Below are 26,293 nucleotides of genomic sequence, written 5' to 3'. Positions count from 1 at the left end.
TACATTTCCCGTAGAGTCCAATTGCAAACTCAGTAAATAGCTTACTGTAATTATAATTTCCGCAATATCCGTTTTTCCACATAATCAGCCATATTCGATGACATAAACTCTATTTAAAATAACTGACTTAATTATAATAATTATTTCCTAATTATTCAAGATAATTTTGGATTGTGAGTACGTGAATAAATAACGAATCATAATAATTCATTGGACATTCACTCGAATATAAGTTCTCGGTCTGTTAGTATCTTAGTCTCTATATTGCTCCGAACAAAATCGCATTCTACCGAGATTCGGACCTTGGAACCGTATCATAAGTATTTTAATATAACTACTATAACATACTCTTATACCGACTACTTACGCTGCAAATAAAACTCGCTCCACCATTCAGAGCAACTATCAAATCGCAGCTTCTTCATCCACCATACCTGAAACCCACACAGCTGAGGATCATTTACATCTCGATGAAAGCATTACTAGCTTCTTCTATTCCTGGCTTTACGCTGCTATGTACTTTCATTGAACTCGAACTATCGGTTTAGTAGGTTTTAGTGTTTCCTTGTGCTCGGTTGATGTCTTTTAGTAACCAATGTACCACATTTTTCTAACGGCTATATTCACTTAGCAACATCCATAAATGATTTTTATTTCTTCAGGTCGGCAATATATTTTGCAACATGTACTGATGTCTATCTACTTGTCTAATAATTATTTTATTAATTTCTAGTTTATTTTGTATTATATTTGCGTTTTGACTAATATATACATTTACATGCCTTATTGCCATAGTTAAAATTTACTATAATATATTTACATGCGTACATGCGTACTTTAAAACTGTTCATAGAAAAATGGTGCAAAACTTTAGACTTATTGAATATTATAATTATTATAATTATATGTGACGGTGATAGAAAGAGAGCTATGTGGAAAAGGGATAGTTGATAAAATTTCAAATCTAGTTATAATTGAGTAAAAGGGGTGGAAAATTGTTAGGTTAGGTTAGGTTAGGTAAGGAAGCAATTAGGCTTTAAAAATAGTGATTGTTACTTTTGTGTGATGAAAATTTTAAAATAACTATTAGGTAATTTTAAAAATGTTCACCACCTCTACTCAATTATAACTTAGAATTTTACTAACTACACATTTTCTACATTACATAGCTTTCATTCTATCCCCAGCACACAGTATTGACAATAATAATATAATATAACATTACATAAACTCAAACAACAATTTCGGTAGTCGTATGTGAGCAAAACAAATATCGTAAAAACAATCCTCATAATATTTGGTGAATACCATGCCATGAACCTATTTTAGAGATTATTATAAACGCTAAATCTCTCGAAAAGAATATATTATTATTAACTGAAATTTTGAAAAAAATTAATTAACAATTATATAGTTTAATAATTATATTATCGAGGGTATACTGACAGAAAGCATTAACTCATTAAAACAAGTTCTGAGATAATCGCAAAAAGGACTTTCATTTTTTTTTCAAAGCGTTCTCCCACGTAGATTTTTTTATGATTTAAAAACATTTTTTCTAAATTATAAAGACTAACCTTTATGGCAAACACAATATACGACATGTTACAAGTCCTGTATTTTGTATACGCAGAACGTATTAGGTCATTATCATGCTTTCTATCAGAATAAAAAAATAACAATATGATTTAATAATGTTTCTATTTTCTCACCATTATATCCTATGCCTTTGTGCGTTTCACCAGGACGTAGAGCGTAAAATTGTATACATTTTGGCATTTAAAACAGAAAAACAGCAAATACTGAAATAATGCATTCTGTCAGTATACTCTCGTTATATTATAATAATATAACAAATAAACAATTAACATAATTGATTATAAGTTATCTTGTTATCTATATATTTTTAAATATTCAGATTATGTTTTATTCTTCCAAATTTCTGAACCTCAGTAGATCTTGTCTACTGTTAAAAAATAATATATTATTAATAAACACAAAAAAATCAATCATTAATAATTGTACATGTTTCTTTATATTTTTACCCTCAATCTGGATGTATTGCAATATTTTTCTCTCCGAAAAACTAATTCCTCTTCCCATTTCCGGTGCGCGTCGTAACACAAAAGGTCAGAGATATTCACTTTGCGAATGAATCGATCCAGGCACGCCGTAACGTATCTGCAAAGAGAGGCGTGTTGTTATTAGGGCAATTCATCATAAAGCGTTCTCGATATTTATAGCTCGCCGGGGATTCCAGAGCTTTTCGAATAAAGTGAAACACTCCCGCTCTGTATGACGGAGCTTTTGCGTTTCATCATATTCAAAGTATCAGAACCAAAAAGCTCAAAAAACCAGTGATTTTGGTCTGCATAAATTTACTTTTTCAATTCCTTTGAATTGATTTACTCTACTATAGGTACTACGTATTTCTATTGAACATATTTATTTATTTTGTGACCTTTCAAGTAAACTTTCATCGCGTGTTCGTATATAAATAAAATTGCTATGTCGGTATCAATTGAATGAAAAGCATTTTATTTCCGATATCAAACGCATTTTCAATTTAATTCACAAAATAAAAACTTAAGTTTTGAGTGAACTGTGAAATTCTAAAAATAGCGAAATGTCATTAGGTGAAGATTTTCCCAAACAAAAGTACGATAAATTAGACATGTATCCTCACCACAGTTTTTGCTTTACATAACGTATGATTTCTTAGTTTTTGAGTTAATTAAGATTCAAGATGAATTAATCTGAATACAATACGCAACAGTAGTATAAACGGCAGAGAAGAATAAAATTACGGATAGAAAATGCGGATCAAAATAATATAGCAATGCCTAATCTAGCTTCACATTATAATTCCTTTTTAATTTTTGCCAAAATTTCGTAGACAATCCGAAGCTTTTTTATGTATATGGGTGTAGAATGCAGCTTCCAAAAATTATTTCACGATTTCTCCATCCAGATCTGTTCCACTTCTCTCCATTTTTGGGCACCCAATATCTTTAAACTCAACTTAACACTATCCCTCCATCTTGTCAATCAGGGATTTTTTACCTTCCGGCTTCCCGAATGTTAGGTTCTTAGTCATGTGTAAATTTGCCATCCTGACTGAACGTCCCAGCTATCTTAGGCAATTCATTTAATCAACTGTATGGCGTACGGGCTCCTGTTTAAATCATAAAGCTCGTTATTGCACTTCCGTCTCCACCATGTCTATATATTGTTATTGATGGGTCTAAAGAAACTCGCAGCATGCTTTACTCAAATGGGAGAAACACTCGTTTAAGTATCGGTCAAATGTCTTGGAACGTAGCACCTTCATTTGACCGACACGACATCTGTTGCCACACACAATTATTCTTTTTTTAATTTTAATTTTTTTGCTTTTCATTGTTACTAAAAAAATCCCAGTAAATAAAAATTTAACCCGCCTGTATGTACCTTTAAACTGTCACAAGGTCTATCTTACCCTCTGGATATAATCATATTAAACATATTTGTTTTTTCCACATAAACATTATTTGTATAAATAACTATTGGTAAATGAATGAAACTTATACGATTAATTTTAATAGACTTTGTGGATTAAGTAGTATATTATTATTAGTATGTTTAATTGAAACATTATTAATCTATTTAAAAAAGTATGAGCATTTTTATGTTTACGTCTTTAAATCGTTACTAAACTAATGTGGACGTATAATTATTTAGTTTGAGATATGCACTAAATACATATTTTAAAAAACTGCTATTATAAAATATGCTACAAATGTAATTTTACACTTTCTGTAAGGTTATAAATGGGGTGACGATATTGTATTGCGAATATATGTATGTATATAATGGGTTTACCTATTTTTTGCGAATAATATAGAAAAGTCCTTTTTGCGACAAAGCCACAAATAAAAATAAAATCTCTCACAAATCACATATCGAAATCTTTGAATTGCCTATAATATATTTTACGATCGTAGTTAATCCGAGTTATTTCATCTTATTACTATGTTTTATTATTGTTACATAAAATTGTGAAAGAACTCAATCGGCGGAATGTGAATTGGTATGAGGTTTTTCGTATGCTGTGACGTGATGAATTTTCTTCGGTTTTCCACGACGCTTTCTAGTGGTCACTAGTCACATAATAATTATGGAAGCTGAAATTTATTATTTTCATGTTAAGGCTCTGTTTGTAAGATATATTCAATTAACTTGAAATACATATAATACATATTATTATCGTGTATACTAATAAAACACGTTTTATAAATCGTCACCTCAATACTACAACTAGATAACTTGATGCTCACTGTACTTAATTAAGATAGAATATAATATATTGAATATAATTCTACATTTTATTCTCTACAAATTGATAAAACTAGGTAATTCAGTAGTTAATGGGAACTGTATTAATTTTGTGTTTGGAAATATTAGCTAACTTAAAAACCATGAATACATTAAATAAATAAAATAATATATCTACAATATGTTTTCATAAAATAATTGAACATTATTAGATAAACACAATATTCCATTTTTATTTTAAAATATAAATATAGCCTAGATTTTTGTTAATCGAGTAAAGTTTAAATTTCATTTTTTCAACAATTACCAAATCAGAGTTATCTAGTTGTAGTATTGAGGTGACGAAATAACATTGAGTAATGACTAGCGATTACCCGCAACGTCTATATGAAATACGGAAATAAAAAGTAGGCTGATAATTTATCCAATTAGGAAATCAATCGAATGAATTTTAATGTATTTTTCCCCTAAGTAGACAACAGTTGGTTCCAAGTGCACGTTATTCCACTAGCACTACATTTCACCACTTTGCCGCTGCTATCTAACCACTTTACTCACCCCTAATAAATGTTTGTTTACAAATGAGTTAATTTTGAGAAGTTTTATCATGTAGGTATCTTAAGAACCTTTATAAATATCTTTTTTTTTCGACCATATACGATCCTAATAAGATCATAAATGGGCCCCAACAAAGTTGTATTAACAGATTTTGTTTTTACGAGAAATGGATGTCAGCCACTTGCTCAACCTATCAGGTCCTACCCTGAATAAAACACAAATTGAAAAGCAATATGTGTATTTTCCAGACCCAAAATTTGAACCTCGGACCCACGACGCTATAGGCCAATGCTTAAACCGCGCAGCCTTCGTGGGCGTAATAACATTCTAAATTGAATGTAAAAAATGATTATATATATCCGGAATATTGACGGTATATGAGTTCAAGTAAGTACGTAGTAATTAAAAATGTTTTTCATTCTAAAAAATCCTAAGTATCAAGTAGGTAATGAGTAAAAATAATGAAATATTATATTTTAATAAACTTATAATTAAAATAAAATCCTGACCAAATGAATTTTAGTCGATTTTCTGATTAAAATGTTTGCCCTTTTATATCAATAGTCTTGACATGATGCTTTACATTAAATCAAATATAGTGTAAATACGTATTTTATGAAAATATTAATATAATCATGTAGGTACTTTTGTTTGCTTAAATATTAATAAACCAAATCGTTTACCTGTATTAGCGATCAAAATTTGTGATTGATTTTTCTAATCTAAAATTTTATGTAGATAAATAAATGTTTGCTGTACAGAAGAATAAATTATTAGTCGCCATGATGCTATTATTTACGTCGTCACAGAAACATCTGTCCTGATTTATGATCTTCTGTGGACAAAATCAATCAGAAGCTTCACAGTGGTAATTTATTATTTCGCGTAACGAATCAATGAATGTTCCTGTCGCATTGTGTTTGCAGTCTTCCATCTATCAGTGATGATTGTTTTCATCCGATGTTTTCGTAAATTTTATATTTAAATTCAACTTCCTAACAAAAATATATATTCTATACTTATTTAAAATTTGAAAATGACCAGTACGATAGTTTATTTATTCTTTAACACTCTCGTTACTATAATATCATCTTAGTTACCCAGCCCATTAAACTTAAAATATTTCTGTTAATACACACTTCGTTATCTTCACATATTGCATCGATATAATGTTTGAGGCTTTCACTGTTGTTTTTTTTATCGTAGTAGATTTTTGAATTTCCACCGTGTATCCTTCTTCCTTCTTTCCTCGACGTTTTGAGCTCGTTGCAGACGCCATTATCAAGAGATGATATTGTTTTATGATGAAATGTAGTGTAAGTATATGAATGTAAACGTTGCTCTAAGAATGTCAAAAGGAATCTGATTAGATAAGCGCAAATTTTGCTCGGAGTAATGTGTCAATCGTTACAATCAGAGATACTGGCTCGAATATTAAATTTTGCTGATAGTGTTAAAAGCCATGACATTTTTAACCATAATCCATAATCCCTATTAATATTTTAAGGGTTTCTATGGATATAAATAGCCTCTTTTACCAATCGTATGAAATATCCTTTATTTTGACCCAATATCTTGGTTTCAAAGTCCAATTTGCGTCCTGTATCCATCAAGTGCCCGGCAATTGCTCAAAAATCCAAATCAAAATCCAATATTACATCTAATTAAAATGTTATTATTTTCAAAATCGATAGTTTTATCCAGTAAAAACATAAATAATTATAAATACACATAACAAACATAGTCGCATTACATTACGAACCAAAGAAATATATCTAAAAGTATACGCCACAAAGGGAGAGATACTCAATTGTGAAAAAGAGATAATGAAAATAAGGGGTAAGATCAACATAGTGTTATGACTTGTATGTTGTAATAATGTATAGAAATACTAGTATGTTTATAATTAAGTTTTGATGCCATTTTGATTATTTGATAGATAAAACAAATAATCTTATTAGAAATATTTATGTTGCCAAAATTGGCATTTCCGTTTTACAAAATGTAATATTGTTAATATCTTACGGTAATGGACAAAATTTATTAGCATCGTAAAGGAAAGGTTAAATTAAAACCTATATCCGTCTTTACAAAAAAATATCTTACTAAGGGTTGACAAATTATACAGTTAATATGTATTAGGCTAACAGAAAGCTTCGTTTATTTAATCGATTGAAATTCAAAATATACTCACCCCAAGGTATAAAATAACAATCCCATATATCAGTTTACAATCAATATGGTATAAAAGGCTCTTGAACCTAACATAGACCTTTTTATAATTTACAAGCTTTTTTGTCACTTTCGATTCCAGTTTTTATGCGTTAATTTGAAATAATACATGCGTACTGATTGGCAAACTATGTATGTATTTGTTTGTTTTATTTTAACTGCTTTTGAAGTGAAATTACTATTAGTAAGTACCTAATTTAGAAAAATTAAGTCAAATTTCATCTAAGATCATGAGTAAAATCAAAGCTTTCTCATCAAGAGAATCAACAAGCCATACATTTCCACTATCTGTTAATAAAATTCTACTATAATAAGTAAACCGTCGTTTTTTAGATTTTTTGGCTGGTCGATAAATTGCGATATTTACTTCAAAAGGTGATTTTCAAGTTATATGTACCATCAACTAGACATAATAATTATTTAAAAAACTAAATTACTTATGCTTAAGTTAAATACACGAAGAAATAAAAGACTGACGTAATCGGATACATGATAAGACGCTAAAAATACTAAACCACTTGATCGCAGTGTACTAGATCTAGAATAAAAAAAATACTACGAGTTCTACGCAATTTTTTTCAAAATTGAATTGTTATAAAATATGTTATGTTTACTACGTACTTACCAATCACCTCAAGTATAAGACTTGAAAAGATAAAAACTAAAGCTCATTCATCCCATAATTTAAAAAAGTCTCTTAAGTGAAAATATACATAATATAGTATTCTACTTGCAATCTTCACAAATAAAGCTTAAAAATGGTTGAAGAGTCAGTAAGTAAAACTGGCTACATTTATCAATACTTTCATAATCCATTTGTTAAATAGACCTACCTATATCTAAATGAAAAATGAACCTATTTTGATATATAAGAAACCCTTGTTACATTGTCATGTTTTTTGTCATTACACAAAAATGTCAACTCACGTGAAAGAGTAACATTGTTAGTCTATGATTAATTTATCATATCACTTAGATCTACATCATAATATATATAACATATGTAAGTATATACGCAGAAATATGTATGCCGGCATATATTATATTATATACCCTTCATGTATCGTTTATAACTCCATTCCACGTCCCTAGATGACGTGACAAAAACCATTCACCGTGTCGATTGTCACACCGGATGCAGCTCAAAATGATAACACCGCATATCCGGTTTACAGTGGTGCGCCTCAAAGTGATTAAGGGGGTTATTTATATATCAATACTAGCGGTCTATAATAATAAATGTAGTATAATACGGGTGTTTAATGGTAAATAAAGATAGAAAATTGTAATAAATTTATTTAAATACTATGTTTTTGTAAATAGGGATTTTTAGACTAACTGGCTTTAATTTTCTTCTTCTGTCTATCTTAAATGTAGAATTTGCAACCAAATTTTTATATTTTATATACCCTAGACTAATTTTATTTAAGGGTGCTGTATCCTAATGTCAAATTTGTGCATCGTACGTAGACAACAGAAACTAGGAGCGACTCCAGACTACCTCTTGAATTGGTTTCTCTGCAGCAGCTGCCAATTAGTTCGGCAGTGTTCGTTTGTGATTTATTGGGAATTAATAATCGCAGAATTTTTTTTTGATGAACATAATAAGAAACCAGTCTGAATATAAATAAAATTTGAGTTATGGTAGTGTACGTTGTTAATGATGTAAACTTCCGATTTAAAGGTTTTCCAATTTTTTTTTAAAACGTAATGTTACTTATGATGATTTGGATAAGTATCATTATTTTTTTTCCTACATACTGTATTTACGTCATCAAAACTATGGCTTTTGAGGCTCACCATACACGATAACCATGAGACGTTGAGATAACTTGCAAGCCAGATGTCCATTGCAAGGATAGTTTGGATAGTGGGATTTGATAGGGATATCACGCGTTGTTCAATTTACACTCGATTTCAGATTTTTTTTTTAGATTTGCTTCAAATTATTTCATTTATGATTTTAATTCATAATTCTAAGCCTGGAACCGCCCCTGGTATCAATTGTAAGGCCTTTCCAGACAGTTATGAAGCTTTCATCTACCATAAAAAACTTTTAGTTATTTTTTGTCTTGCTTTTTTACTAGTTATGATATCTCATATAAGACTTTGGCAATAAATAAATAAATATAAAATGAGAAAAACTTCTTATAAATCAATTTATATAAGTAATTTCCTTTTTTTCGATTGAATAAAAAAATCTATCAAAATATTACTCGCTGTTATATTTTCATACAACGGCACGTGAAATAAATTTATTTTGAAGTAACATAAATAAAATAAACTAAACAGTTCAACAAGTTTCATAGACAAATACATAAGAAATCAACTCATAAAACAACCTCATAATGAGAGTTCATTAAACTAAAAACATATTTATTTTTCAAAGCTTATTTGAAGGATGTTTAATTGATTTTTCTGTGAAAAAAATGCTTTTAATTTATTTCCTCAAAAGCATTTATAGTAAAGTTATAAGATGTATAACTATGTGAGATATATAATATATGGGTAAATTCTTTAAAAAAAAACAAGTATATTTATTATCTTATGTACCATTTCACTAATATATTACTTCTAAAATCATACTAAAACACGTTAGTGACCTAAAGATATTTTACAGATACAGATTATAACTCTTTTTTTGCAAATAAATATAGGTTTATCAGCTAATTGAAATATTCATATAGTAACCATACGATAGGAAAAAGAAGCTGGCATCATAGTTGATACCGAAAAAATGTCATTTACCACTATTAATTATTGAATATTAGAATTAACGTTTTTTTATAGACTATAATTATGATAATATATACATATATCTATAATCTAAAATAGTGCAGTAGTAAAAACTGTTCATTAAATGGAGGTAAATGATTATAATAAAAGATACTTACTTGCAGTACCCAATTATTTATTTTTTGAAATTGAAAATATTACATATTGAGATAATAACATTCAGAATACTGCGACGATGCTTAAAATATAAATATAACCTTTTATAATATTTATCGAATGAATAAATATTGAACAAACATAATTTTTGAGAAACACTTCTGAGAAAATATATTAAAACCAAAAGTAAAAATCTTTTTCAAAAAATTAAGACACCCCGCAGGAATCGAACCTGCATCTCTCGGGTTTCGCGCCTACGCACATATACCACTATGCTAAAGGTACTTATACTCTCTCAAGCATTTTTTTTAAATTGAGCTACAATTGCCTATCGGTTTTTGTATTTTAAATCAAAGTAGGTAGTATTTAATCACTAACCGACGTCACGGATCACTCCAAGATATTTTAGTGTTGTAGCTTTCTTGAACTTGCTAATAATTTTTAATTAGTTACTTACTTTTTTATTCGATGAATAATTCAAGATTCAAGAATGTTCAATTATTAGAATGTTGTATTCTTGAATCTTGTGAATTATTCGTTGAATAAAAAAAGTAATTAATGAAAAAATATTTATTTTCAGGATGAGAAAACATATGACATCATAATGACATATACATATTTCCAACAAAAAAAATCAGGTGTATCCCTTGAACATACACCAAATTATTCATGTTCAACCTTTATACGGCACGTGGACCCTTAATCCAAAAAAATGAACGTAAAGCAAATGGGGTTAATATCACTTTTACTAAGCACTTTCCCAAATATTCCGCACACCTCTGCCATCTATCAAGGGTGATAATAATTAATCCAGGTTTTTTGGGTCATGCGGGGATCCCTGAAAGAAAACCGGAGGGTCCCGGAAGCGCGACGCTCCTGAAAAGCCTTTATGATTAATGAATGACGCGAAACCCCGCCGGAATTTCCCGCGTAATTAATCGTTGTTTTATAGTTTTAATATAACGGTCAGCGAAAATGGTACCTATATTTAAAACTTTCCGGTTATTAATTTGTATCGGGTCTATGTGGCAAGTGATGGGGCTAAGTATTTTTCTGCGTAATAAATTGACCTTTTGTTGTATGGAATCAAAAGCTTCACGCTTAAATTTTAAACTACAAAACATATCGACTGCTTCATGGAATAACACACTAACTCTAAAATTTATACTATTCAGGAGAGCGAAAAAAAACAATCAAAAAAAATGTGTAGCAAAACCGCTTACATTAAGCAAGTTATAAGTTACATCATTAAAATACGAGTCATATAAGTACTCATCTACGTCTCGATTTTGTGACCTAAGAAATAAATAGCTATATTTCTGACAGATAGTTTTCATAAAAATACAGAAACAAAAAAGTGATTATTGATAAAAATGGTGAGTTTTGATTTAATTGGTTTACTACGGCAAAAACGACGTATCCATTCAGTGCTTCAATACTCACTGTAACACTACTCACTGTAACATGTTTACAATATTTCTACCAACCGACTTTTACCAGTATTTTGACAAACTTTTCATGATTATTTAAAAAAACGATATTTATAACAAAATCTTTTTGCATGTGCCAAACTAGGAGTTTTTGTTTTAAATTTAACTAATATTCATTTTTTTACTGAAAATGCAATATAAAATGCAATATAAACCTATAACGATATATTACTGGTCCTGATAACTAAAAATGTAGATTAAGTCTAACAAGGCACCTATTTAACTAACAAAATAATGTAACTTTTTCATAATATTATTAATTCATAGTTGACCATTGACAGCCAATTGTAATAAATGTGCAGAGCACTAGATAACATGTAAAAAGTCATAAAAAATTACATATATTAGAGGTACTTAATTCATTTTGATATTATATTAATCATCATAAGACTGGTTTGATCTTATTTCTTCTGTATGAAAACCTCCCCTATCCCTTCTTTCTGATATAATAAAATAATCATGTATACCGATATTAACCAAAAAGTCTAACATTAAGTTTACACTCAACGCCATTGATGTATTGTAAATATCTAATACTGTTTTCTACTTTGTTTGCAGCCACTCTCATCACAGAACGGGAGCCCAGCATGAAGAAGACTTCCTAGAGGCGGGAGTCTCTCTTTTTCAACGCCGCTGTGGATCAACAACATCGAAAGGATCTGGATTTGGAACGAACCAGGGAAGCGTAGCCAGGTCTAGTGTCACTTACAGAAAAACTACACCGGCTGGTATGAGAAGAAGAAGACCACCGCTGCTGCCTCAGCCGGCTGATAGGATCTGGATGTGGGATTGTTTTAATATAACGTAAGTTATTACTGATATTATAAAATCAATTATTAATGATTACATTATTCTCTGAAAGTATGTAACTACAGTTATTTTAATTAATTCAAAATATTTTTCCATTAATCTATAATATAAATAATATTCATTGAACCTTTACTTTGAGGTTTTGCTAAGCTGCCCAAAATATTTATGTATTTAGTTAATCACTTTGTTTTGTTTAAAATAATTTAATACTTATGTTTAAGGGCTTTTGAAAATATTTTACCTGTACTTATTAAATTTCAATTAACATAATCATACATTTTATTGGTTTATAATATATATATATATCAATTAATAATCAATTGAAAATAATAATGTATTAAACAGCGTAATAATATCGTGTTTTTGAGAGATTCAATGGTAATGGTTTTGATGGTAATTTATAAAAAAAAATTATATAGTACACCAATTACTTGGTCACCAAATGAAAATATTTTATGACACGTGTTTTGATGATATAGTTAGTTTTATTAAGTATGACCACCAAAATTTTATGTCGGAGTTTTATAACATTATTATGATTTATCAATTAATTTACAAAAGGGTATAAAAATAAATTGAGCTCTCATTGCTCTCCATTTCTTTTGAGTTTACATTAAATTAATATTCTCACTCCCACTGCTCAATTTGTAACTAATAAATACTATCATAATAATTATATAAGTATCTTTCTCACAATATACATTTTTTTAATGGATTTGATTTCAAATTCCGTTAAGTACCTTCGGTCGATCGTATTAATATTATACATTTTTTTCTTTATATATTATGCCTTATCACATTGATGATATCGCATGCCGATTATACAATCAATTTTAGCACTAATACTTACCCTTAATTGCTCGGTCTTGTTTTTCAGCAATTAAGTGTATGTGTAAATGAAATTTTATTTAAAAACTTTCAGTTCTCTGCAGTGGAAAAGGTGAGCTGACAAAATAGTTACAATTTTTATTCAATGATGCCACTGATAATGTAATTGTATAAGTGTATAATAATATTAAAAATGAAATGTGATCGATTAGAAAAGTAATATACACGGTAAAGTGTTGCCATCATGAATTTAACTGTTAATAATGCTTACAATAAGACCAACACACGTGTTGTTATATATTTTTTATACGTGGCATATACTACATAATATTATATATATTAGTCATTTTTATCGGAATTACAACCGGATATGGATATTGGCGGTCTTCGGGAAACGTCTCTACTACCCTCTGCTTTCTGCCATAAACTCACTCTATTGCCATTGACGTAGATATTATGCTCTGTCACATTCAACACAAACTAGTTCTCGGAGTCTAGACTTTCCGACCTCCATTTTTCCTTCTCGTCTATTGAAGATCAGCTTCTTTGGTGATCGGATGTCTTCCATCACTGAGTCATGGCGTATTCAACAGAGTTACCCATTTTCACGTGTGGGGCGGGGCGATGGATGGATTATTGTGCAATTCTTAGTTGTATCTCTTTTACCACTAATCACTACACGCATGCAACAAATTAATAGTATAGTATTTAAATACAGTAGTATCGTAATAAACTTTACATTAAATGGCTGAATATTTGTATATTCTTATATTAATTATACATTTTATATTCGAAGAATAGAATAGTGAAATTCTAAGCTTCTTTTTCATCGTGTTGGGTCTTCAATAGCTACAATGTGTCGCTATAGAAGTTGGTGAAGGAAACACTATTTTCCTTGGATTGTAAGATCTCGTCAAAATTGCAGCTTACAGGGCAAGCCTTGCATGAAAAAAGGTGCTCCATGCTTTGCATTTCACCGCAGTCGCAGGTTTAATCATCGAAAAACCCCCACTTCACCATGTTGCCTCGAGTGCGCCTTACCATGGTTCTCAGTCTGTTTAGGACTTTCCATGAACGGTACCCGAAACTGGCTCCGGGTGGGAGATGCTCTGATGGCTTAAAAAAATCTAAGATTACATTAATTTTTAAACAACTTTAGACATAATTTAAATGCTATAAAAATATATTAACTCAACTACACGTCGTGTGCATTTTCAATACAATTTTAGATTTCATATCACTTAACTTTCAATCAACGCTAAAGCGTTTCCAAAGTATCTATTCAATCAAAGCAATAATATTCTCTTTACACGATTTAAAAAAAATCACCAAGTTTGTTCCTTCAAATAAACTTGTATAAAAGCTTCCGATCTTTTATATTATTTGAAAAGCTTTCGTTCAATTAAGCCTTCAAAAAGCTCAGACCAACTTACTCACCGTCCGACAAGTTTTATTCGACGTTCAATAAATTCGAAAGCCTATTTCAATGCCTGATAAATTGTGCCCAATGCACAATATTACATATTGCCAGCGTATGGGCCCTTCAATATTGTATTACCAATAAAGCATTTCGTTGGAATTGGGACGAAATTCAGTATCACTGATTTATGGCTGCTAAAATATATTCTATACATTCGTGTACATGACGTTGATGTATTATTATTTGGACAATTTCATAATTTATTTTTTTTGTAGAGAAACCAGTAAAAATATTTGAAATAAGCTTTTTAAATAATATCTATCATGCTACGTTCTCGACCAGGCTATATCAAAAAAGGGAAAGAATGGCAGTTGTTTCGGACTGCACAATTTGAGCTTTAATTTTGTATATTCTTCGTAATATATGATAACAATATCTCTTTGTTTTACATTACATATCAATTAAGGCATAGTTTTTATTATGGTGGTTTTATTTTTAAACCACGTCTATGAGACTAGAAGTAAAAATAAACGTACACCTACTTACTAAAATGGATTAAAAGCTTACTCGATAAATATTAGGTTAAAAACAAGTAAGTAGACTAGATTGAACATACTTTCAATTACTTATGCCAAAAGAATCACTTGTGGCTATCATAGGATTCCCAGATCTCAATTATAATATTATTTATTAAAATATTAATTTTTCACGTACAATCAGTCAATACTAGGGATTCCAGTTCCGGGATCCCGAGCTATTTTCGATACCTATGAATCCCGGGATTGATAAACATAATCCCAAAACTTTCGGGATTGATTTTTTTATCAATTTTTATAGAAAATAAAATAAAACGAAAATATGACAGAAAAAATACTTTTAATAACAAATAACTACATTAGAAATAGACTGAGTTTGAATGAAGTTTAATTTATACCCATATATAAGTTGCCGATTCATTTTATTTTTTCACATAAATTAATAAAAATGAGAAAGATTGGAAAAAACAATGCTTCGCACAATTAACAAAGTAATTCCACCATGATCTCATACGTTTTACGGCAGTTTCATATTTCGCTGACTAATTAGATTTATGAAACGGAAAGGCCATAACTACACCATGATTTGCTTTACTATTTTAAATCTCGCTAACCCATTCATTAAGTCTTTAGTATCAGAAACAGCAATCTAATATTAAATTCACATTATTATTTATATTACAATATTATTTACTCCATTAAACTTATGTATTTCCAAGATTGAACGTATACAATATTAACATAAAATGTCTTAAATAGTATATTTTTTTTTTCTTTATTTTTAAGCAATTGAGCTCTTCTCTAAATGGAAGGCTATTCTGCCCTACAATGGTTTACAAAAGTATACATACAGTTTTTTAGTATTACATTGTTAATGATACAGAATTACATTTTTGTTACACTATACACTAGACATTTACGTTACATTTTTGGAGAAATTCATGTACAATTTTCATAACTGAAATATTTGGTTTTGCCAGGAACGAATTAAGTATAAATTATACTAGATTTATTTTTGACCAAATTTATCAATGTTATTTGTAAATATATTTATATCCCGAAATCCCGGGATCAGAATTTTGGCTTGGGATGTAGTACTTTATATATATGTAGGTACTAGCTTCAGTACATATATATAATATGATTTCGTATTGTTATGAGATAGCGGATCTGCAATTTCATAACATTACGAATTAATGTTACTTATTTCAAACAATTATTATTTCATAGTGTAAATAGTATAAGTTTCCATGAAATACACATCGCACCGAATTGCCGTTATGCCTATTTATTACATTGCATCGATTGTACCCTTGTAGTTATTTGAATCAGTAAATACATTATTCTCGCCTCCTCTATCATCACGAACAACTACTACCGTATCTCTTCTGAAATAACTATCCTCTATGCAACCAAAGAATACCACATGTATAAAAGAATACTACACACTTAATTTGCTTGTTTGAAATTATGAAAATTATTTTTTTTTAAATATGTTCATCTAAATATTCTAAATAAATAATATTACCTAGCGTAAACAAAAACTAGCATTTAATAATAAATTCTTTCTTTTCGATTTCAATTTTAATGGGGGGAGAGGCTCAAATATATAGGTTGCACTGGGTTACGCATTTTTTCTGATGTGCTTTGCAATACTTTTCAATTTTAGTATTTTTTTAATATATTATGGAACATAATATTTATAAGAGTATAAGTCTATCAATTCAAATATTAATATCTCTACATATAACTAGCAATACGCAAAATGAAATTATCGTTTATGAATATGTGGGATTAATGCTCTGTTAATCTACTAATTCCCAACCAGCATTCCGTGATCATTCCCAAAATTTTGGCGAAACATGCTATTTTTACCACGTTTTTATTAGCTCGTATTCTTATTTGTCCGGTACAGATTTTTTCTTGTGTGTCCAGTATATATTCTTTCTTGTTTGTCCAAGATTTGTATTAGACGATTGACGACTTTTAACTAACTTCCGACTAGCTAGACATTTGAAACTTTTAGAATATATCAGAACACGACGGGAATGCATTTTTAAATACTTTTGGCCATTTTTAAGCAGAATTGAATTCATTTTCAGTTAATTCTGTTTTGTATGGAAAGTTATTATTGTTGGTTGCTAAGGGGATCCTAGCAACTTAATTATTAATATATACGTGCGATACTATGGAAATCAATATGAAATGTCAAAATAACATTTCAGTATTCTATATTTATTCGGTATTTCTATCAAGTACAATAAAAAGTTTTTATTAATATACAGGATTGTCAAGTTTATATGATTCAACAGAAAATTAAAAAACGTGGTATATAAAAAGTTCTTTTTATCTTGTAATTATTTTGTATTTAATAAGGAAATAAAAGTACATTATCAAGATTTTCATGCGACCTATTGATAAAATCTGTGGTTTCCGTGTAAGAGTGCTTAAGTCAGCTGAGATAATCGGTTTTGAAAGAAATCACAGTTTTAAAAATACTCTCGCTTAGAAGCTAACTGGTGTATTATTTTTTTTATTTCTTTTACATTTTTATGTAGAATAAGTTTTTGATATTGTATTGTATTTAATATTTTTAATAAATAATTTTACTTTAAGTTATAAATGATTGTCTCAATTTAAGATATTTCTTTAAATTAAAATATCTATTTATTTTCAACGATATACAAAAAAAGAGCACAAGTTTTTACACAAATATTAAAATCTTAATTTTGTAAAAATGCGACTGCAACCACGGAAATAATGAATTATTTTTAAAGTTTATTTTTGTGTATTTTGGTATTCATTTGAATAAATAATTTTGAATAAAAAAAATATTGTCAATGTATAATAGGCCGTTTCTACTCGGTAGCCTGGCTTACAAAGGCGTAAAGTCAAAATTTTTGTCGTGTTTTACCCCTGTCAAACCTAGTGAGTGTCATACATGTAGAAGTTAACCAAGATTTTACACCATTGTAATCAAAGAGGCTGAAAATTACTGATTTCCATAAAAATATATAATAATTTTTCATTTAATTACTATTTATTCCTTTTCTTAAGATGTTTCACGTAATTTTTTATGTTTTTTTGTAGACTGAATTGTTATTATATTCTTCTATTTGTTTTAATAAAATTATTTTTCTTTTTTTGTAAAGGTCCGACGTATCCCGTCGCCAAGTCGTAATCCCAGACAGCATATTCTCCTCATCGGTAGTCGGCGCATCAATATGGGCTGCGTCAGTAGGAAGTGGTGGTTTGCGAGCTGGTGCAGTTCAGCAACTTCCAAGACCTGAGAGAGCCTTGAGGGCCGCCCTTGCCAATCCGCCTCCTCTGACCGTTGGAGAGACTCTGGAGCTGGACGTTGGGATTGCTAATGATCTTGATTCTTGCATGGATGTAAGTCGAGTAGTTTTCTTATTTTTAAATTCTTACGTTTACGTTTCAATTAACTATATAATCCTTTTAAAGGGATTTAATAATTATCGATATGATATTAAGCCATTTTATATGTGACATATTAATGTAAAACACCTCATAAACATGCTTATTAGAAAAATTCTTTAAAAAAAATATGATTCCGGATGGGAATCAAATCCGCATTCATCTGCTTTTGGCCAATGTACTTTGCCAATTCAACAACCTGCACCGTACTTAATTACGACGAAATTTAATTAAGCGTTTTTCAAATTTGATTGATATTGACGTCCAGTTTTTACGATATACGTATGAAGAATATAATATCATTCTTCTTTGAACAAACATTTTTTTTCCACTAATTTGATATACCTGTCCTTTTCATTCCAAATGTCATGTTGTGAACGTCTTGAATTAATAATTTGTTATGTACTCAATATGTTATTTTTTAATAAATAATTTGGGATAACCTTAGAAACCTAATATTACGTACATATTAGCAAAATTCTAGTTATTTTAGGAACTTGAGCCGATATCCATCGTTATACAGACATTAAAATTTAACAATTAAGCTACCATACGTCTCGATAAAATACTATTTCTACATTAAATTTCAAATCAAGGTAAAAAAAAAAAGATAATTACTGCGTAGATTATCATTTTGCTATTATCCATGCGGAAATTTCCCCATATGGTTCAATAAATTATATTTCCATTATATTTTAAATCGAATTATAAAAAGAAAAATTACAAAGTAGATCATTATTGTAATATGATACGTAATTCAATTGTGTCTGTAGTACCACTATGTTACAGTAACCTTGTTCAACTCACATAGGCTTAACATAATATGACGCTTTCTTACATCAAAGCTGCGATTAATTCAAAGCTCCTCATGCATAAGCTTTTCGGTTAATTACAAAGTCAATTTCGTTTAATGAATTTTCTTCGTGGATAAGCATGCTCCGGATAAGCTTGGTGACGTAATATCATTGTAAGTAGGAACACCGTTGAAGGTGTTTTTTTTACAAAATGAGTTTTGTCTAATTGTATTTTTATATATGTGTATTTTTAAACTTTTAATGGTTAAAACTAATGAACAGTAATTATTGGAAATTTTATCATATTTCTTTATAAATTATGTCATCTTGTAATAAGATTAAGATTAGTGGGTACATATGGTTAACCGTATAATGCAAAATATACTTGTAGGTGCCTAAGTGTTGTAAAGTTTGTTATTAATGTTTGTGAAATTTTCTATAGTATATTCACACTTATCCTAATAAATGTATCAGTATAATACCTACTTAAATACCATTTACTTGGTGGTAGTTAAATTACGAATATAGTTTATTATCTATGCTATCATGTAATTTTTTCAGTACGTGTATATTTAATGCCTTAAGGGGGGACATGCTCAGCGTACGTCAAAATGGAGCTTTTATGCTATTTTCAAAGCATGATCCTGGACATTTCTTAAACGTTGTAGATAATCTATTTACATAATTTTGAAGCCTTGTTATCCTATATATTTATTTTAAACATTTGATGACTGCATAAAGTATTTTTATTACATATAATAGTATTCTTTTAAACCTCTCGCTCTAATTTTTTAGAATATAGTCATATTTCAGTACGTCCATGTGGATTGGTGTTACGATTTTTTATATTTGATAATTTTTAAAAACATTAGTAAAATTTATGTCGACATTATTATAGTGAAATATTTACAATAAAAATTATATTGATAATCTCTGTGATCCCAAATTTGACAAGAATTAGGCATTTTATTATTCAGAAAATAGGCACGATTTACACATTTAAAGATACTGATTACAACCTATGCTTTGACCATTCAAATGTGATAAACATTCTACGAATAATTTTTGCTTTATAATAATTATTGACCTAAGATTAAGGTAGTATTTTTTTGAAATACGCCATTTCTATTGGCATTTCCCAGTGACTAAGCTACAACATACGGCCGTAGCCATAAATTGACAAACGATAAATGAATTAGGGAGTAAGATCAAAGTAACGCACGTGTTTGAACATGTGCCGTTTAAAAAAATGGTAATGTACATATTCAAACCTAACTACCTACCCGAAACGTTTGATGTTTAAATATAAAGGATAATAAGGCTTCAAAGTTCTATAAATAGATTATCTACAACGTTTAAGGAATGTCCAATATCATGCTCTGAAAATACCATAAAATCTCCTTTTTGACCTATGCGGCGTACGTGGGCCCTTAATAAATTTAAAAAAAACTAATTAACCATATATTATAATATTTCAGCGTATTCTTAATTCAACGAAAACAAATAAGTGTGAAAGAAAAGTGTTATTATATAATTATATAAAGCATTATTTAGGTCGAAACTTAACAAACTACCTCCACCCCTCGTTACTGATGCACATTAGATACTATCTATACGATATTAGTTACTAACATTCTTTATTGACTTAAGAAAGAAATTTAGATTTGGTTGGAAACTTAATAATAATTATCAGTGTATTTTAAATAAGATGAGTATTTTATTATAAAAAAATTGTAGGATTTTCTAACAATAATATAGATTTTCAAAATTACCGTTGAATTTATTTGCTCAGTTAAGCAAAAATAAGTAAATCATCTATTCTACAATCTGATTTCTCTACTAAATGTTAAATTTACCTTAATATTTGGATAAAAATTATTATTACTTGGATCGATACATACATAGCCGTGTAGTCATTTTCACGGTACACTAATCATGCATCCCATGCTATGTCTGCGCATTGTAGCATTTCGCAAACTGTTGTCACGCATATTTGAAAGGGCTTCCCCTAGAAATTGTTATCCAACACTGAACACTGTAAAGGCGTAAATGGCAAGCAGTGGATACATTAAAATACGCTATTTGTCTGTTACAATTATGTTTTATTTCATTGTATTTGACTTGCAATGCGCTACATTGTTTTTAGTTTCTAAAGTAATATATTAGTAATTGAAAATAAATTTATATTACGTAATCTGTAGGTATATTAAAAAGAAAAGATTTTATAACAAGTAGTAAAAAATATTAACATAGTATATATTATTATATCATATTAAATAAGTCATAAATTTGAAACACGTCAGATAGCGTAATTATAAATAATTAATCACAAGAAATACACTTGAATCAGAGGTTTAATTGGCTAATGTTAGTAATTTTTTTTTAGAATCGTACTAATTTCTTGACAGTATTATAATTCTCTAAGCACTTGATTAAACTAACTCAACCGGCAAGTTAAAGATTTTATTAAAAAAAAAATCTGAGCCATAATAAAACAATATAAACAACCTTCGTAATTTTACTATATTGATACTGGGTAAATCGTTAAAGAGTACATACTTTACCGCGTACTTACCTTCGCAAATTAGATTGTATCGGGAAGCCAGTACGTATGGATGGGAAAACTGTAGCTTGTGCAAACCTAAAAGCGCGGCTTGCGTGATATTTGGCTTGCTTAAAATTTTGGTTTGTACAAACTCGGTTTGTGCGGTAAAAATAGTACGCGTGGACGGGAGATAATAATATGTGGTATTTATTCGTAAACTATTTTTGAAATATCAACTTTATATCAATTCGTACTCCTACAGTGGAACTTAGTCTAATTTTTGACGAAATACTCAAAATTGTAATATTATAAGTTTGAGATGGTGCAGTTTAATGGCAAGTGTGCAAAATATCCGTTTAATACGTTAAAGCATTCCAATGAACATAGTTTTAACTATTCATATATTATAGTAATGTTTATAAGCACCATACAACACGGCAGTTACACATTTAGTTTGGAAATGATTTTGCATGTAAATTTTAATATTCTACGCGGTAACTAGAAATACTTTGCCAGAATAAAGAGAGATACATTCCCCTAACCGCGCGTACGTGTTCGCCGACTCCAAAGTTACATAGCTGCAATAATTTCCCAGCGAGACGAGAAAATATTACAATTCACATTTTAACACCGTAATATTTCACATGTCATATTTCTGACCGCTCCATTGTTTCGCAAGCTCACAGCAGACTATGGAATGAACAGGAATTATATTGTAGCTGCTTACGGACTGGAAAATATAAATAATACGCAGGTTTCACTGTGAAAATCCATATTGTGCAAATCTAAGCATTTTTCATAATATTATAATATACAAGTAAAACTTTTTCTCATGCAGTACAAATCGGGATGGACCTTTACTGCTTCCGGTAGGTTTCTCAACATTCGATCACTTCCGGCTCTCTCTTATCATACCATAATTCTCTTTATAATCTTTAGAATTTAATGGATAGGTTCTTAATATAGGTATGTATATATTTCTATGGTTATTTTCATGATTTCAAAGATTCTTGCTCTAATATTCCACGTGAGAGATTATGGCTTGTATCTGAAAGATTTGAATGGTGTTCTCTTAAGTATTACTTACTTATTTCACCCTTTCACGCTCCAGTATTGGGTAATAAGGCAAGTATAAAGTCGCACCACTTTCCATAGTCCATCGCCAAATCTCATGCCTTTTCGCTATGCCAAACCTGCAACACGTTGATTTATTTTGTAGCAGCTCCGCAAAAGAGTAAGGGAGGGTCAACCATGGTGACAAAACTCTTGTTGTGCCACAAGGGTACAGAGTGTTACAACACTCTCTGGCGGCATCCAGAACACATATCTCAGCGACGTGAAACGTCTCTTCGTAATTAATTCAATCACTGAGAGCTGCCGTGTCCGCTCACAAACTCTAGTATTTGTAACGCAGTCGCAACTAAAATACCTATAATATTAGGTGGAGTCATCGATTTTCAAAGCTTAAAGGCCAAGATCTTTGAAGCTTACTAAAGTGCCACATCTCCATGCAACTCCCAGTTGGCTGAATGCTTAACAATTATTATACTCTTTTTCCATTTTATAAATGTATACATCTTCTTCTTGGTCGTACACTCATGGCTGAGGATCGTGACCACATTTGAATTTCGCCATCCTTTGAGCGTCCAAGACTTTACATCCTTCTCGATCTTCTGCTTCTCTCAGGGCAGAATGGATGGTGCCCCCAGTCAGCTCTTTCACTTGGTCGCTCTAGCGCGCAGACGCTCTTCCTCTGCTTTGCCTTCCCTGGAGACTACCTAAAACTACCAGTCTCTCCAGGTTGTACCATCCGCGCCTGACGATATGTCCAAAAAACTGCAGAGTTCTTCTCAGATATTATATTGTCGAGAACCGTTCCTTTATCTTCAGTCTCTGGATTATTGACTGATTCGCCTTGTGCTCCGTATAAAAAATATGGAGCATTCGGCGCCAACACCACATCTCAAAGGCATCAATTGCCTTCAGGGTCCCCCACTCGACTCCGTATATTATGTTTTATCTTTTTATCATTTTCAAGAGTCCGTTAACTTCGATTAAGTAAATTCTTCAAAATCTTAAAATATCTGTCCTTTTTCAAAGTAGTCAAGTTTACAGTAGTCATATATAGTTTCCTATACCTACATACACATTATTTTCCTCAAAATTTCTGTATTTGTTGGATGGGGCACGTCCGTTTATTATATGGTACGCGTACAGTCTAGCCAACAAAATCTAACGCTTATAATTAATGGAATTACGAAGAAAACTTTGAATTGACGATATTGTATATTCTCAAATTTTTGCCATCATAAACGGACCCATAAATATACGGTGTATATTTTTTCGTTCAAAATATTTATGAGTTGTTCATTTTACAAAGTTGTCCAAGTATCTAATGCATATAATATCATCACTGCCTTTGCAAGTGTCTTGCACAGGATGCATTCAGTTTTGTGAAATAGTAGATGGCAATTATATTTTATTAATAGATCGAAGATCCAAGCACCTATTTGTCGTCATATTTTATAAGAATATAAAATCAAATGTAATATCGGTTGCTGCCTCTGCATTGCTATAAGGTTTCTTTACACGAACAAAAGATGTATGTACAATAATTTAAAATGTTCCTAAGTATAATACTTTCCCTTAGGTAATTGTTATAAAAATATTAAAATTTATTTTATGACTTGGCCTTTTAGTCAATTTTAAAGCATTCAATAAATTCCATATATTAAATTGCATATAGAGACTAATCCTATTATTAAAATCCATTTATGCAAAATACCGGTAAAATTTCACCATTCCCCATTCAAATCGCAGGAATTCCAATCCGCCCCTGTTCTGGGGATCTTCTTTTGTTCATATCTATGGAATATTAAACGGAAACGAACGGCAGTAAATAGCGGCGGGCGGCCCACTAATTTATTTCGCTCAGCCGCGCCTGGTTTTGTTGGCCACTATTGTATGAATGCTTCTCTTATTCATTGAGCTTTTAGTTACAACCTTCCGAAAGCTTTCGCACGTGATCGTTTCGACTGGCCACGTGGGAGCGGCGATTTGTGAACAATAATTGTCTTCATGTATAAATTAAAAGTATTCATGTTTCACCCACAGCAGCGCAAAGGTTACAACACGTCTTGGTAGTACGCCACGTGTTGTTATACTTATTGCGTAATCTCAGTTAAATTCACAGTATTTTTAACTCGGCATCTGGATTCAAACGTTGGGCATAAATATCACCAGTCTTGTACACTACCAATACGCTACTGACATATACAAGGTTACTATTTTTATATGGAATAATGATATAAATAATATACATTTTTTTATATTTTATAAAGAAAATAAAGAAAGTGACAGCTTATAGTTTCAAACCTCAAATTCAAAAATTATCAGTCGCGTACAGTACTAATACGAAAATACTGACACCACGTTAAATATAAATTTATATGGGCTTCCACAGAGTAGAGGTTTGTATTAACAGATTTTATTTTTTACGAGAAATGGATGTCAGCCACTTGCTCAACCTATTAGGTCCATACCCTGACTCACACACAAATCGAAAAACAATATGTGTACTTGCCAGACCCAGGATTTGAACCTGATACCCACATCGTGATAGTCCAACGCTTAAGCCGCGCGGCCACCGTGGGTGTCGATTAATTTTAGATATATTTGAAACCACAATAAGAATAAATCCACTAAGTTTTGGTTCGTACCTATTAGCATTTTCAATATGCAAATTATTCCTTTAACAAATAATAGATATTCTTATTTATTTAAATAATTATATATTTTTTTCATAGAAATGAGCGTTGGAATATCATTTTTGAGGTATTTTCAATGAAGAAAGTTACATTCTCAAAACTAGTGAATAATTTATTAAATAAAAAATAGCAAGTACAAGTACGTTAAGATTAAAATTTTGAGAGGTCGTAACGACATCTAGTAATCATTTTAAGTACATATTAATATTATTGCATGCTACCTTGATTCAAACCATAAAAACCGAAAACCAAAATTAACGCAATTTCATAAACGCTAATCAGTTGTATATTATAATACTGGTTAGTATCGTCTTAATTAGGCAGAATTCAGGTGGTTTAGCTGGTAAAGCACATTGCCCGGAATCCAATGTATGCTGGTTCGAGCTGCGCTCGGCTTTCGTATTTTTCTTCAAAGATTTTTTCTAGTAGGCATTGTGTTTTTTAACTTTGTATGTTCAATAAAGTATATAATATTTTCAAATATTGTGAATTATTTATTGGATAAATTTTTTTATTAATGCAAAAACGATAAGTAGCTATTCATATTATGTAATCATTAAATACATCGTATAGATCACTTATTTTAAATTATGAATTATTTCAATCGTAACCTAAACCATCTACAATGGTTGTCCAAGAATTGAAGACCTTTATTAATTTTTTGGCAAA

The 26,293-nt window shown here is 30.1% G+C and overlaps 1 protein-coding gene across 1 annotated transcript in view; it reads left to right on the top strand.

The window, feature by feature from the left end:
* Positions 1-26,293, top strand: part of LOC147073442 (C3 and PZP-like alpha-2-macroglobulin domain-containing protein 8) — a 652,526-nt gene that overhangs the window by 509,123 nt on the left and 117,110 nt on the right. Inside the window, exons 13-14 of the mRNA XM_085945649.1 lie at positions 12,045-12,290; positions 18,233-18,473. Of these exons, the coding sequence (XP_085801775.1) occupies positions 12,045-12,290; positions 18,233-18,473 (487 nt within the window). The remainder of the gene's footprint in view (positions 1-12,044; positions 12,291-18,232; positions 18,474-26,293) is intronic.

This window comes from Rhyacophila brunnea, unplaced genomic scaffold (genome assembly GCF_057557595.1).
Source record: "Rhyacophila brunnea isolate RB1 unplaced genomic scaffold, BYU_Rbru_1.0 scaffold_18, whole genome shotgun sequence".
Classification (NCBI taxonomy): Eukaryota; Metazoa; Arthropoda; class Insecta; order Trichoptera; family Rhyacophilidae; genus Rhyacophila; species Rhyacophila brunnea.
The sequence above is the reverse complement of the archived record's forward strand: the minus strand, read 5'-3'. Positions and strand labels throughout refer to the sequence as shown.